General features: G+C 41.0%; 2 protein-coding genes across 2 annotated transcripts in view; both read right to left on the bottom strand.

Moving 5' to 3' along the window:
- Window positions 1-562: 562 nt before the first annotated feature.
- RNF139 (ring finger protein 139) lies at window positions 563-14,040 on the bottom strand. The gene is made up of 2 exons (XM_036338642.1): window positions 13,540-14,040; window positions 563-2,641 (listed from the first exon to the last, which is right to left on the bottom strand). Exons 1-2 carry the CDS (start codon window positions 13,718-13,720, stop codon window positions 825-827), a joined length of 1,998 nt encoding a protein of 665 aa, XP_036194535.1. The 5' UTR covers window positions 13,721-14,040; the 3' UTR covers window positions 563-824.
- Window positions 2,520-16,708, bottom strand: part of TRMT12 (tRNA methyltransferase 12 homolog) — a 48,579-nt gene continuing 34,390 nt past the window's right edge. The window contains exon 3 of the mRNA XM_036338646.1: window positions 2,520-2,641. The gene's annotated coding sequence lies outside the window, so the exon portion shown is untranslated. The remainder of the gene's footprint in view (window positions 2,642-16,708) is intronic.

Raw genomic sequence — 16,708 nt, 5'->3', positions numbered from 1 at the left:
TCTCCCTTATTTCTATCCATAAAACCAGGATTTCTTTTTAATGTCAATACCTCAGCTTAAAAGAATGAAAATCACCAAGTATTTAATTTTATAATCTCTTCAGAAGTCCAAAAGGACAATTTTATGTCAATGCTGCAAACACGGAATGGCTAACAAATATACTGATTTTCACATCAAAATTAAACACATTCTGGTTCATACCAGATATAAGTTGATACATACCTGATATACATACATACCTTATATATGCCTATTTCTCAACTCACAATATCCAAATCTTGACTTTTGAACTCAGCTCAACTACAGTGCTACTCTCAAATTTCAAAAAGTCTCAGTCACTTCTGGCAGCCTACTTTTTCCTTAGTTCATAAAAATATATCCTTTATCCTCTGGTCCAAATTATTTTATTTCCTTGATTTAATGTGGCTTCCTCTGATTTGCTTTTTCATTCTCCCACCTATCTTAAAGAAACACTAGGGGCCAGAATTATACACTTTCATTTAGGAATCTTTGGCACAGTTGGCGCACTGTATTATCGTTATATCTATTAAAAAGCTATTTGTTCAAATTTTGTCATAAAAACGTGAAAACATTTTATTCTATGTACAATAATGTACACAAATTTAAATAGGTCACCAAAGAGACCAGAAGTAATTAAAGAGGTATATTTACAGTAGCACATCACAGTAAACGGAAAACCATTCACAGATTCAACATTGACTGTTTTTGTGCTTGGTTACACAATGAAGTGAAGCATATTAACTCCATTTTGGATGAACTGAATTTTGAACAAATAACCTCAATGATTAGTAAATGCTGTTTAATCAGTCAGTGTCCTCATTAAATTCTTCAGCTGCTGTACCTGTATTCTGAATCACTCCATTTCTTTCTGTTTGAACATCATCCTCACAATCTGTACTGTCATCTTCATTCAATTCCCTGTCAGATTCGGCAGCAGCAGCCTCTCTTACAGCTTCCTCTGCATTTTCATTAGGTGCAATAAATCCGTTGTTGCTACGTATACTTGAATTAGCCTTGATATCATCTTCAATGTATACTTTTTGATGGCACATTGGACAAGTATCTTGAATGTACAGCCATTTCCGAAGGCAAAGTGCATGGAAATAATGATTACATGGTGTCATACGAGCAGATGTAGTAAACTCATGATAGCAGATTGCACAGACATCATCTATTTCTTGTAAGCGGCTCCCTTTTATTTCAGGAAGTGAATTAATTTTCTTAACAGCAGTCCTACGATTCATGAATGTCTTCCAGCCATTTTTTGCTTGTAAGTAGATGTTAAAATACGCATGTAGACACATCATACAAGCCCGAATTTTACTTCCTGACTCAAACATCATAGTATAAGCCCCATTTCCAAACATTACTACTCCAAATATAAATTCAATAATATTGCCTGTTGAACGAACATAGTAGACATAATCATCAAGCTTTTCCCAGAGGACATTATAGTAGCCATCAATCATGAATAACGTATAAACAGTGAGAGAAACAATTACTTTTAAGCAGAGTTCCACACAGAAGGCTGTAACAGCAAACAACCATGTGTTTAGTGCATAGTGATGCCAAAGGACATAACTGAGTAAAACAGGAAGAATAAACAGGCAAGCAGAGACAAAGAGCACAGGAAAATGTCTACGAAAAGATGACACATGAGAGGCACTGAGAGACATTAATACGGGGTCTGTCATTCCATGGATGAAATGCAGGACTGCAGTTAATAAAAGGCACATGTTTCTACTTAAGCGAATAAGTCTCTCTTCTGGTCTTAGCCCACTTAAACCAGTCTGAAGAGCCAAAATAAAAAATAAAACAGGTGCTACAAAGCCAAGTCGCCTGTCGTCTTCTTCAGTTGATCCAATAAAGGCCAGTATTCCAAGGCCCAAATAATGGGCTATTGAGGAAATTACAGCACTCATGCCCAGCACAGTTAGTGTAGAATCACATCCACTAATTATAAGATTGCAAATGAGGTCCCAGAAATCGTCCCAAGAAATAAAGAAGGAATCAGTTTCACTTGCCATCCTTAAAATGTACATTAACACTGTAGCCTGAGCTGTAATTCTTGTTAGCCAAAAGACTCTCAGTATATCTGGGAAACGGATCCTCTTCCATGTGTCCTCCATTAATAATTGTAATCCATAAATTCGATACATGTGCCTCACTAAAAGATAAACATACCGTGTGGAATAATAAAACCACCTAAGTTTCACTGCCAAGACAAACAGTGTGTTTAATATAAGAATCAAGGAAGAAGTAAAAACTAAAGTCTCCCGGACGTGTAATGGTAGCTCTGTGATTAAGCCTATTACAGGAACCAAGAGATCCAAAATAACTAATTGTGAATAGATGGAATGAATTTGGAGTAGTGTGATGTATCCAATTCCAAATGTTAGCTGTAGAACAATGAGTGCCATCCATTGTGAGGGCCCTTTCCGAGGAAGCAGTTCAATTCCAAAAGCTGACGTGTTGTAGGCACCATAGAAGTCAATGTGCAAAACAGCATAATAATTTACCAACACTGAAGTTGCAGCTAATAGAAAGGCTGCGCTGTACATGTAAAACTTGAAAAGTGATCGCTGTGACAATATCAGAACAATACTGGATACAAAGATACCTGAAAAAAAAAGAAAAAAGGTCATTTGAAACGTTTTAAAGAATATTTTCCCACTAATAGTTATAGTCTCCCTTTAGGAAATTCGAGCATTTTTTAAATTATGAACATTAAGCCTCAAGGCAATTTAGGTTTAAAGGCCAAAAGAGTTTTGTAAAGTAGGTTCAACAGGACAGACAAAACATTTTTAAAAATCTTATTAGAATTACAATTTCCAAAGTAATTTAAGTAGTACCATATACCCAGGCACTAAATTACCTTTGAGTTTGTAATGACATACATTTTAATAAGTTTTAAAATCTTTAAAGAACATGTCCTTTTAAATTTTATAATTATTAAAAATAATTAAAATAATTCCATGACAAAAACATTACAATTAAAAATAACCAAAATGGAAAACACTTGTTCCTATTAAATCTTAGAATTCTTTTTCTTAAAAGTATTCTTTAGGAAATTGAGTTTAAGTTTTATACTTACATCTAATTCCTCCTTTTCCTCACGCTGAACTCCAGCTGGCTCTTATTTTTCCTGCTCCTTAAATTGAGCATTCTCCCCTGTGTCCAAATTCAGTTGTTCCCCCCACCAATTACCTTGCAAGTTTCGGAAATGTCTTTCAAGTTCCTTGTTTTCTATACATTACGGAATCTTTTTCTTCAAATAGTCTACCCTTGTTATTGTTCTTCAAATTACAAAAGTAGCATTACGAAAACCAACATTTAGAAAACAGTAATAAATCCTCCTCCCCACTCCATACTTAACCAATGTATGGTCTGAAGTGTATTTAGAAGCATCTTTCTTTGTGCTCTGACAAATTTTTAAGTGAGATTACAATAAACATTATCCAAGGTTTCAACTATGGAAACGATATCCAAATAGCCACCAAGTACCCTAGTGGCTCAGTAAATAGAGCATTAGCCTGTGGGCTTAAGAAGGGTCATAGCTGGTTCAAAACAGGTCAAGGGCACATACCTCGATTGCAGGGCTTGATCTCTGGCCCTGGTTGGGTCATGTGTGAGAGGCAACCAATCCATGTCTCTCCCTCTCACTCTCTGTCTCTCCCCCTCCCTTCCACTTTCTCTAAAAAATTAAATCAACAGAAAAATATCCCTGGGTGAGGATTAACAAAAAAATAAAAATAGCCACCTACTAGCACTTCTACATTACAACTGTAACATTCAAAATTTCTAAAACTTACCTCAAATGGCTCTTGTGATTTCTAATTTCAGTGAAAGGCACCATTATTCTCTTAATGGTGCCTTCTAGCCCTGTACCCTCGAACTTGACAGTCTCCAAATTCTAACAACTATTATTTATCTCTTCTTTTCACCAACCTATTTATTAGTTTGTCTCTAACTAAAAACTCATCTTGTCCAAATCCATCTACAAGCCATCACCAATATGTCTTCATTTCTTTCTTCAAAATACTGTGGCAGCTCTGAAATAGTAGTAATAACTAAAATCTGTATTTCTTATCCTAGAAATCAAGGATCCAGCTGGCCTTAGAATAATGCTCCTCTCAAAGCACACACCATAGCTCCAGACTTCTTTCCCAAAACACCCTTTCGGTGCCATAACTGCAACTGCGTTTACATTTTTATCTGCTTGTCATCATGGTCCCACCCTGACTGCTCAAATCCTGTCCATCTTATAGACCCACTTTCTCTGATAGTGACTGTTCCTCTCCGGCATATCTACAAAACCTGGTGAAACACCTAATAGTCATATACTACCCGATATTGTAGTTTATAGGTATCATCTACCCTGTTAGATAATGTCTTTGAGAGTAAGCAAGGATACTACCTTGTACATCTATGGATCACAAAATATTTTGTAGAAAATAAATGCAATTACTATTCATTGAACTAAATGTTTGTGTTGAATTCTGGATTATGTTTTTAAAGGAAACTATAAAATACAGCTCACTTAGAAATTGATATATATGAGGTCAGACAAAGCTAAGAAACTAGAGCTTGGCCCTAACCGGTTTGGCTCAGTGGATGGAGCATCGGCCTGCGTGCTGAAAGGTCCCAGGTTCGATTCTGGTCAAGAGCATGTACCTTGGTTGTGGGCACATCCCCAGTTGGGGGTGTGCAGGAGGCAGCTGATCGATGTTCCTCTCTCATCGATGTTTCTACGTCTCTATCCCTCTCCCTTCCTCCCTGTAAAAAATCAAAATATATTTTTTTAAAAAGAAACTAGAGCTTGGAGCAGCCGTGGGCAAACTACAGCCCGCGGGCCGGATCCGGCCCGGTTGAAATGAATAAAACTAAAAAAAAAAAAAAAAAGACCGTACCCTTTTATGTAATGATGTTTACTTTGAATTTATATTAGTTCACACAAACACTCCATCCATGCTTTTGTTCTGGCCCTCTGGTCCAGTTTAAGAACCCATTGTAGCCCTCGAGTCAAAAAGTTTGCCCACCCCTGGCTTGGAGTATAGAAAACGTGACACACTCCAAATAAAATATCTATCCATCCTCCTTATTTCAGCATGCAATCAAGAAAGACTGCATATTACATACAGTGGAGGCATTTCATAATCCATTGCATGGAAAAGTAAGGGTTAGTTCCTCTAAATCAGCAGTCGCCAACCGGTGGTCTGTGAGGTCTGAAAGGTTGGAGACTGCTACTCTAAATGATGACTTTGTCCATGAACTTAAAATTTATCCTATGCCAATGTGTCAGGTCATTTGTAAAAAAGAACAAAGGACACAAGATACATAAATTTCTGCATAAAAACCACCTGATTAATTTCCAGAGCAAGTGGGCCACTAGTAATCTCCCAGAGAGCTAATATCTGGGTAAAGGTCCTTTCAATATAAAATGAACTGCCCTGGTCAGTGTGGCCCAGGGTTGGGCATTGTCCCATCCACATAAAGGCTGCCGGTTCGATTCCAGGTCAGGGCACATGCCTGGGTTGCAGGCTAGATCCCCAGTGGGGGGCATGCAGGAGGCAATAGATTGATGTTTGGTTCTCACATCGGTTTCTCTCTCTCCCCCTCTCCTTTCCTTTCTCTCTAAAAATATCGTGTATTTTTTTAAAGGACTTTTTAAAAAGCTGGATTAGGAATATTTTCCATGGAAGGTGAGAGGAAATGGAATTAATTCAACCACTATGCATATGTAATATTACTTTCTCTACATAGAAAAAGTCAGCAATTTTCCTGAGACAAAACTTAAACCAATCTCCTAAGATGAGTCAAATAACTTCAATTCTAGTTTATACCAATTAAAAGGGAGAAAGTCAAGCAGGGACTGTAAATTACTTTTGTCAACAGAAAGTGGTAAATTAATCGTTGCTTGTGAATACTCATGAACTTTGTTGTAATTTATAGCCAGTCTCCTTTTACTTGAATAGCTTTACCCCGAAACTCATTTTTACACACAAATGAAGGAATGATTTGGGTTTTAGAAATATGTCTGGAGAAAAAGTGCCATTTTGCTTTATGCAAATACTAGAGGTCCGGTGCATGGTTGGTCCCTGGGCCTGGCCTGCGCCCTCTGGCAATCTGGGACCTCTAGGGGGATGTCGGGCTGCCAGTTTCGGTCAGATCCCCCACGGTCAGGCCTCTAGTATGCATATAAGATCTTTGGTTAATCTCTTCCTGCCCTCCCCTCTCCCCCCTTCCCTCTGACACTCATTAGTCTGTTCCATGTTTCTGTGCCTGTGCATTGAGCATCTTCCCCCCTAGGGGTCAGTGCATGTCACAGCTACTAGTCGAACGGTCACTTAGACTTTTATATATACTAGAGGCCCGGTGCACGAAATTCATGCGGGGGGGGGGGGGGGGTCCCTCAGCCCGGCCTGCATCCTCTCGCAATCCAGGACCTTTTGGGGGATGTCCAACTGCCAGTTTAGGATCGATCCTGCGGATCCGGATTGGTCCTAAACTGGCAGATGGACATCCCTCTCGCAATCTGGGACCACTGGCTCCTAACTGCTCACCTGCCTGCCTGATTGCCCCTAACCACTCACCTGCCTGCCTGATCGCCCCTAACCACTCACTGGGGGTTGGGGCTGGCTGGGCCAAGGGCCATGGTCATTCTGCCATTTTAGTCACTGGGCTTTTATTATATAGGATAGATACCAAGGGAAAAGGGGGGAGGATAGACAAATAATGTAGTGAGACTACAAATCACAAAGTTCAGATGTGTCCTAGCAAGTAACAATCTAATACTATATTCCTTTTTTTTTTTTAAATCCTCACCCAAGGATATTTTTCAATTGATTTTAAAGAGAGTGGAAGGGAGAGGGAAAGACAGAGAGAAATACAGTGATTGGTTGCCTCCTGCAGGCATGCACACCAACCAGGGCCCAGGCCAGGGAGGAGCCTGTAACCAAGGTATGTGCCCTTGACTGGAACTGAACCCAGGACCTTTCAGTTCACAGGCCGATGCTCTATCCACTGAGCCAAACTGGCTAGGGCTGATACTACCCTTTCTTGACTAAAATAATACCCTCAAGATGTAATAACAACCAAACACTTCAATAGTATAAAACTATTTAATTCTTACCCAAAGTTTGCATGTACATGGGGTTCTTAAATTTTTCTTTTATACTCAAGGTCCTATGTATGGAACATGGGAGTAATCAACACTCATTTTACAGAAGGAAAAAAGAAAGTCAAATTCCCAAATAATAAGTCTCAACATTCCCTTTCCTGGCCTTGGCCTTTTGTGACTGTTACCAATAATATTAAAGTTTTGTTGTATTTTCACAACTTCAGACATAAAACTCTTATTTACCCTGTACACCTAAGAAAATTAAGCTCTGGGACACTGGAGAATAGAATTAACTGAAATCACAACTCAGGGACCCAATTTCCAGTGATTAGAGTTTCACCAAAGTTCTCGAGGTAGGAAAGAAGCAGGTATCTAAATCAATTCAGGATCTCTGAGGCTATATGTGAACTCAATTCATCAAGAGTTCAGGGCCTTTACAATTCGGATTACCCGAAATAAGCAAGCAGAAATAAATCATCGCACGTTATACACCAATGTGTTTAGTTCTTTTATGTGGAAAGTCCATACCATAACCTTTTCTGGAAACTTAGGACTAAAAATTAGAAAGAAACAGGACAGAATATTTACAACTCTCCAGCTACCTTAAACCTTTAAAACATAACCTAAAGCAAGCTGTGGAAAAACATTTCAATGCCAAACAGAATAAAGATGGAGCCCAGAAACAAATGTTATGACTACCTTTTTCCCAAGGGAGCCCTAACCAATGAAATACAAGGTAAATAAAATATCTTGAAATAGCAATCTGTTGGTATACTTGATAAACTATACCATAAAGAAAAATTTTCTATCAAACTCACTTTAGGTTAAAAAAGGGTATTTTAAGTTTTTTAATAAGATGAAACTAAAGTCTTGCTTCAAACCAAGATTTTATTAAACATGTTTTTATTTTTTAAATGTGAACATGATTTTTAAAGAATCAAACCACATTGGTATTAAGTGAAGAATAAACCAAGCTTTTCATAAAACAAGCACATATTTATAAACACACATACTCTTTTTTTGCTTCTTACTCAGAGGATCTTACTAAATAATAGTGGGTTTTCTTGTTATTTTAACCTTTTAAAATTTACATTTCTGATTATTTATCAAAGAGAGCATTTACTGATCATCATGTTTCTTGTCTGTGAATTGCCAATTTATTTTTGCTCATTTATCTATGGAATTTGTTTTCCTTAATGAATCACAGACATTTAAAAAAATATTCTGACTAAAAATTCTTTGTCAGTTATCTGTAATGCAAACATCTTCTCCAGGTATGTGGCTGTTCTTCACTTTTCTGATGTTTCCTTTTGATTAATTGATGTTTTAAATTTTAATATTGTTGAATTTATCAATATTTTACACATTTGCTTTTATATACTTTAAAAGAATTTTTCCTTCTGTAAGGTTTAAAAAAAATGTTCTCCTTTATTTTCTTTAAAGTTTGCTTTTCACATCTAAGCATTAATCCATTAGAACTGTTTGTTTATATACTGACATGAGGTAGTGATCCAGTGTAATTTTTCCCATATGGATAACTAAATGACCACAAATAGTCTATATCTACCTCTACGTACCTCAATGTACCTCTGAAACACATTAAGTTTCTATATACCAGTATACCTGGGTAGTCCATTTCTGGGCTTTCTATTCTGTGCTACTGGTCTATTTGTTTATCCCAGTGGTTCTCAACCAGAATCTTTTTTCCCCCCTCTCCCCCCAAGAGTCATCTGACAATATCTAGAGACATGTTCTGGCAATCTCAAATGAGGTGCTAACTGGTATCTAATGGGCAGTGGGCAGGGATGCTGTTAAAAATCCTACAAATTCCTGAACAGCTCCACCCACCTCCCAACAAAGAATTATCTTGTCCAAAATGTCAATAGTGTCACAGCTTAGAATACCTAATCTATCCTTATGCGGTCCTGATTACTATTGTTTTACTTCATTTTTCACATCACAGGTTTTCTGAGTTCTTTCTAGAGCACCAAAAATAACTATATCTCATTCTTTTCATCAACTTTATTGTATGGCTGAACCTAATACAATGAACAGATTCCCTTTTAATAGACATTTAGATGAACAATTTGTTGTTTGTCATTACCAACAATGCTGCAATGAATATCCTTGCCCATAGTCTTTGTACAACTATATTTTTAGGCCAAATTCTTAAAACAAAATCGTGTGTCAAAAGGAGTATGATTAATTTCAGCTGATAGTGCCAAATGGCTTTACACAGAAATGAAAGCCTACAAATATTGTATCACTTTACCTATTTTACAGAAAGGGGAAAACAGTTTTGCCTTACCAGTTTCTATTCAAACTTTGAACTCTTCACTAATCTAATAAGTGAAGTTTTGTTTTAACTATATTTATTTAATTATAAATGAGGCTGAGTAATTTTTCTTTTGCTTATTGACCATGTGCATTTCATTTATTGTGAACTGCTTATCCTGGGCCCATTGTTCTCTGGAAGAAGTTTTTCTTACTGACAAAGTAAAACTTTTAGGACTTCAATCTCATATGATACATTTTTCCCTCAATGTGCCATTTTTAAGAATTAAAAAGTTTTGTCATAAAAGCTTTTCATTTTAATTTCCCTTGTAATTTCTGGATTTTCTTTTATGTTCAGAAAAGCTTTTCCACTTCAGTGAATTATCATTATATGAGTAATACTATTAAAACAAAGTCCTATGCTTTCATTTTCTGCCTTGGATTTAGATTTGCCAATTCAGCATTATGCTGCACTGGGTTGCATTTCATTTAGCATGTAACAGCTCCTAAGAATAGCTTAACATTCTTAAATATTCTATATATTGTGATAAGATTTTATTTGGATCTCCAAAATGAGATGCTTTATTTTCTAATCTCCTGAAACTCTCAGTTTTAGTACTTTATTATAGGGAAGGAAAGTAAATTCTTCAGATGCTATATATAAAAATTGGTACTGCATTGATTGGTCACCTCCTGCAGGCACGCACACCAACCAGGGCCTGGGCCAGGGGAAATGCTGGTTTGCTCAGTGGATAGCACATCCGCCTTCAGATAGAAGGGTGCCAGGTTCGATTCCAGTCAAGGGCACATGCCAGGGTTTTGGGCTTAATCCTCAGTGGGGGGTGTGCAGGAGGCAATCAATTAATGATTCTCTCTCATAATTGATGTTTCTATCTCTCTCCCTCTCCCTTCCTCTCTGAAATCAATAAAAATATATTTTAAAAAAATAAAATAAAATTGGTACTGCTTTTTTTTACTTAGAAAATAGATTTCCATTTTTACTATTTTAAAGAAAAAGGTCAGACTGCCAAGGTTTAAGATTTATATACAGCAGTATATAAATTATTTTAAAAAGGTTCTACAATTACTAAAAAAAAAACACACACACACACAAAAACACAGGTAGAACAATTAATTTTAACTATCCTTTGGTATCTTTTACACACAAACCTGCCACTCTCAAAAAACAACAGATGCCTCATTGAATGCGCCTTACTTGCTTTTATTCAGGATGTTTTGGGGTTTTGTTTTTTTTTTTAGCACCAAAGCCACTTTTTTAAAAAAAGTTATCACTTAACAAATGTGAAAAATTAGCATAATACATTGGCACAATTTAAGGAACAGCCAGGTGATGGATCTGAAAAATATTTTGTATTTCTCATAAAGTCTGACCCAGAGAATATTTTGAGATAAAAATTTTCAAATAAACAGTGTCAACATTTCTCTGATGCCCTCAAAAGACCAAAATATCTGTAACACAGTATGGTTGTTTTAAAGAAATATGTTCTTACTGATTTTTAGATAGGAAGAGAGAGGTAGAGATAGAAACACCGATGAGAGAGAGACATCAATTGGCTGCCTCCTGCACGCCTCCTCCTGGGGATGGAGCCTGCAACCAGGGCATGTGCCCCTGACCCGGAATCCAACCCAGGACCTCCTGGTCCATGGGACGACGCTCAATCCACTAAGCCACACCAGCTGGGCAACACAGTATGGTTTTAATTTAAGTATTTTAAAAAAAATTTTTTTAACTATCAAGCTTACTATTAGCTAACGCTTACTAGGTCCCAAGTACTGTTCTAGGGCTTACACCCTATCTCATTTATTGTCCTTAACACCCAATGAGAGAAATACCATTACTGTCCATCTTTAAAAAGATTCAGGTAAGAACAGGGAGGCATGACACAACTAATTAACCTGCCTGACGTCTTATTCTTATGATTTATCAAATACAAACTTCCATGATTTACTACAAAAATAAGAAGCAGGATAGGGTACAAAGAAAATACTATTACTTTTGTTCAATGTTCTTAAACCACAAATTATTCAATTAAGGAGAATACTCCTTTTCCTTAAAGTTCCCTAGCTCAACTCTGAGAGCACTGCATTTAAAATTCTCAGCACCTGGTCCCAAAAGGGTTTTCAGAGAATCTGCAGTCACCTGCTTTAAGAACAAGGCAGCAGCTACACTATGTGGGCAATGAACATGTGAATCCTCTCAAAGATCCTTTTTTTCCTCCTCCACCACGGACTCTTCTCAAATCAGGATGGGGATAGCCATCCTCCTACCCTCAGAGAGTCCTGCTATATGTGATTACTTAGTTTGCATAGCTGCACTTGGTTATCCCATTGATCCCAAATCTGATCAAGTGCCCTAGAAGTCTGTTATCTTCTTCTCTCTTTTGGGGAGGGTGAAGGCAGGGTTGGCAGTCAGACTGAGCTGGGACCACCTTACTACATAAGTAACTGCACGTTAAGTTATGGTAGGATGAGTGGCCTCTTACTGGCAGGAATAAAATGCCTTCCCAACAGCCCCACTTCTTATTAATTTCATTTTAACATTAACTCCACTCCACCCATAACTGTCAGAATTCAATAAAATGTTAAGTATGAAATATTAAAGCTAGCGAATGCTTTTTAAATTTAAGTATAACTGACAGTATTACATTAGTTTCAAGTGCATAACATTAGTTTCAGGTGGTGATATTTGTATACATTACGAAATCGCACAGCTCCGCTTTTGCCACAGATAACGAGGGCACTACTCTTTTGCAGTAGGAATAGCTGGTGTCAGCAGCTGGTGCGTTCCCGGTAAGTCCTGTGCTAAAGAACAGCACGTTCGCATCTGTGAGTTTTAAGCTCTAGCGTGTGATCATCACTACACCATTCTGTATCTGGATTGCAGCTGGGCTGCGGAGAAAAGTCAACCACTATTGATGTCAGAAGATTTTTAAGCCTAGGCTCTGGCAACCACTTATTTGCTGTGTATCTAAAGCAAAACACAACCTCTGACCCCGTTTTCTCATTTGTAAAATGAGAATACCACCTCCCACCTCAGGGATTTTTGAAGGTTAGATAGATATTAGGTTAGACAATACCAGTGAAAATGCTTTGCAAAAGTAAAGTATCAACTGTAAAACACCACTACTTATTGCTAAGAGCAAAACTCGACATTACCACTCTCCTTCTGTCCGAATAAAGAAGCAACAGATGGCTCATCGTTCGGAGAGGTTTGGTGAGGACCCACTATCAGCAACACTTCAAAGCACTCGCCTCCTGAGAGCGCATCGCAAGAATTACCTCACCCACCAAGCGTGCCGAGGTGCAATGACTTAAATTCTTTTACGCACAAGTGCTTTTCACTGTGATGATGCAAGTGAAGACGGGGAGTCAAACATGAGGCCTTTCAACACTTCCTGCAAATGCCACCAAAACTCCCTTTCAGAAGTCTCTCTTGGAAAAGCCTCGTCACTTTCTAGCCACGTTTTTTCTTTAAACACCTCTACTTTATTCATGGGACATTTCGGACTCCTGATAAACATCGCCTTCTCCATAAGGGGTTTTGGTCAGGGTTGCAGGGTCTGACATTCAAAACCCTGCCCCTTTCGTCTGGATGTCATTTGCCGCGGACACGTCCCCGTCACGGGACACCCCGTCGATACAGAAGTGACCACAGACGAGCACCCCGCATTTCGGAAAGAAGGAAACGGAGGCCCGGGCCTTCGCACAAGCCCAAGGTTACCCGCGGCGGGGCAGGGGCAGCGAGAGCGGAGGTGCGGGTTCCCGGGCGGGCGCAGAGGAAGCGGCCGTCGGCACCCATTCCCCAGGAGGAGCGGCGGCAGGGCTCCCGCCCGCCCGCCCCACGAGGTGCGAAGGAGCGGGGTACTGCCGGAGCGCCCTCTGCGGCCCACGCGGGCCCCGGTCACCGCCTCCCTCCTCCGGCCGCGAGGACGCCCGCGGGGCGAACCTGGTTCTCAGTCCTCACTGCCTCACGCTCACTGACAGTCTCACACCGCCTCACACCGCCTCAGTCCGTCACACACACACGACCCACGGCCTGCACGCGGCTGCCGGCTCCCGGCAGCACGTCCCGTCCCGGGAGGCAGGCCGCCCCTCCCCCTTACCGAGGAGCCGGAGGAAGATCTGGAGCCCGATGCAGAACCGGCTTTGGCTGGAATCGTAGTAAGAGTTGAAGATGGCGTCGATGATGTAGAGGCAGGGCACCCGGAGCGCCACTTCGAGCGCCGCCCAGGCCTGCTGATGGGCCATCCGCACCTGCTGCTGCGGGGGCCCCACCGCCGCCATGAGCCGCTGCCGCACCGGGGCTGGGCGGGCCGGTCCCGGGCCGGCGGCCAGGGGCGGGGGCTGAGGCGGCGACTCCGCCCCCTCCTCCCTGGTCTCTTCACCACCCGCCCGCCGCCCGCTCGCGTCTCTCGAGCAGGAGCAGGCGGCGGCGGCTCCGGGGAGGCCTCCGGGTGTCGGTGTTCTCGGCTGGCTAAGGCCTGGCTCCTCCTCCCTCCACCGCCTCCCCCGCCCGCGGAGCCACCATCTTGACCTCGCCCGCGGGCCTCTGCCGTTGGGGCTGTTGGGAGGCTGAGGCGGTGCCCCAGGTCACGCGAGACCGCGGAGACCGCGCTGCTGTGGCGTCACAAGCGGACGCCAGGGGCGCCCCCACGTCGTCATCACGTACGGCGTAGCCAACGTCTGTAAGCGTTACCATGGTTTCCGCAGACCACCGCGACCCACGCTGCCTTGGCCGTTTTGGAGCCGCGCCCTCCAGCCCCAGAGTGGCCGCCACACCCACGGCGGCGTGGGCTCAGGGAGGGATCCCCTGCTTCCACGGGCGGGACTTCCTTGTTGTTTTATTAGAGCCCATTAAATGTCCCATAAACGTGATTCAAAGGTGCTTGAGAGGAGGAAAGGCAAAGGGCGCCGCCCGCCCCACCTACTCACCTGACCTGGCGGCGGCTCTGAGACGGGCCGGTTGGCCGACATTCCAGGGAAAGACCTCCTGGGGGCGTGTCTGCGTGCCTTTCAAGGAGCAGCCGGGGACTGTGGCTCTGGGCTAGGTGTTGTAGGCGCCACACCGACAACAACATCCCTCATCCCTTGGCGCATCCCTAACCACCTCCTCCCAAGTTGGACAGAACTGAGGACACTTCTCGGCCACATTTTACAGATATCAAGGGTCACTGTGAATGAAGGGCAGGAACCCAGGCCTCCGACTTTGATGTCCAGTTTTCTTTAAGGAAAGCATACCCAGGCAGTCCCTTCTTTCCTCCCAGGCAGAAGAGATCATAGTTTTCTTGTGTGTGTTTTTTTTTGTAGGGGATCAGAACGTGCCACCCCAAAGTATGCCACTTTGACATAGGATTACTTTTAGCTAAAACAAGGAAGAGCTGAAGCCCCCCGTCTCCCAAGAAAAGCTCTCTGCCTCCACGCCCCCTAAAACACATTTGCTTAGAAATCAGGACATAAATGTCCATTTGTAAAGGTGTCCCTCGCCCTTACGTATAAGAGGACACTCAGACTCTGAATCACCCACTCACTAGTCATCTTCCACTAGTTTCTCCCATATATTTACCTTCCCCGTTACCACCCCCTAGAAGCCTATACTAATCTGACCATACTTATTTTTCTCTTCACCAGAAAATAGGAATGTAAATTAGCTATTAACGAATGTCATCCCAATAAGTTTAATTGTAAAAATAATAAAAAAAGGAAAATAAGAATGTAAGTCAGGTCAGAGTCTGCACTGTAGACCCAGCCATCTCAAATTAAGGGGGGTAAAATAGTAAGCAAGAACCTGGTTTACCTAGGGCAGTGGTCGGCAAACTGCGGCTCGAGAGCCACATGCGGCTCTTTGGCCCCTTGAGTGTGGCTCTTCCTAAGCTGTAGGAGTACCCTAATTAAGTTAATAACAATGTACCTACCTATATAGTTTAAGTTTAAAAAATTTGGCTCTCAAAAGAAATTTCATTCGTTGTACTGTTGATATTTGGCTCTGTTGACTAATGAGTTTACCGACCACTGACCTAGGGTCCTAGCCCAAACTGCACTCTGCAATCCACTTTATCAGGGCTCTAAGTGGGTGATTAATAAAACTCCAAGACCCCTTTCTCTGGGTGGAGGTAAGTGTGGTAGAATAATTGAACCCACACCCAAACTCCTTACTACAGTCTCAGGTTTTTAAACTTCTATTGTCATCCCCTACTAATAATGACTGCCATCTGTGTTTCCCATATACAAGTGGGGTCTTGACTCACAAGTGTCCCGACTAACGAGTTTTTCGAGATACGAGCCATCTCTCGGCTGATTTTTTGCTTTGAGTTGCGAGCTAAAATTCGGGTTACGGCCCAGCTTCAGATACCCCACCGCTAGTTGGCGCAGCGAACATCACAGTGAACGCCACAACATCAGCCCAGCATCACATGTCTCACTCGTTCATGATTTGACATACGAGTAATTTGAGTTACGAGCTCCATCACGGAACGAATTTAAACTCGTAAGTCAAGGCCCCACTGTACTAGGCACTGAGCTAAGGGTGTTACATTTTACTTAAATCTTTGTATCATCATTATTTTGATAGGTATCATTTTCTCTGTTTTAGAGAGGAGGAAATGAGGCTTAGATAAGTTACCAAGAACAAAAAGTTAAGTGGCCAGTATGGCCATCGCTACTGGAGAGCAAACCCAGGATTTGAACCCAAGGCTACCTGGAACTTAGAACTTAAGGCATCTCTAACTCCTTCCTCTTTTCACCCACAGCCAATCTGCAACCAAATCTTACTCATTTTTTCCAGACAATCTCTTGTATTTGTTTCCTTACTGTTGTCACTGTCAGTATTCTAACCCAAGATCCTACTGTAGCTTGCCTATTTACTGCAATATCATTTTGATCACCATTTTTCTAATCCAGTCTGTTTACTTCTGCTGGGTTAATTCTCCTAAACTGCACACCTGGGGAATAATCTTGTAGTTTTGACAAAATTCCCAAAGGAAAGCAAACTTGGTAAGAGGAGACAGCTATGAAGGCTTATATGGAAACTTCAGAGATGTAAATTAGCTACTCAGTCCATCTGTTATTCTGCCCTAATTGCAATTTAAAGGAAAAAGAGAGAGGCTATTATGGAGAAAAGGGCCCATAAGGAATAATCTAAGAGAGTAGTAGTGTGGTAAGGAGACAGGAGGTAAGTACCACTATATTATAATCATGCAAAATGGAAAATAAAAGTTCATGGGTTTTCTCCAATTTTTATTTTAAAAGTGTAGTAAATATTAAATAAAAAGGTTT

This window comes from Myotis myotis, unplaced genomic scaffold (assembly GCF_014108235.1).
Source record: "Myotis myotis isolate mMyoMyo1 unplaced genomic scaffold, mMyoMyo1.p scaffold_m19_p_16, whole genome shotgun sequence".
NCBI lineage: Eukaryota > Metazoa > Chordata > Mammalia > Chiroptera > Vespertilionidae > Myotis > Myotis myotis.
Note: the sequence above shows the minus strand (reverse complement) of the source record. Positions and strands in the feature narration are given on the sequence as shown.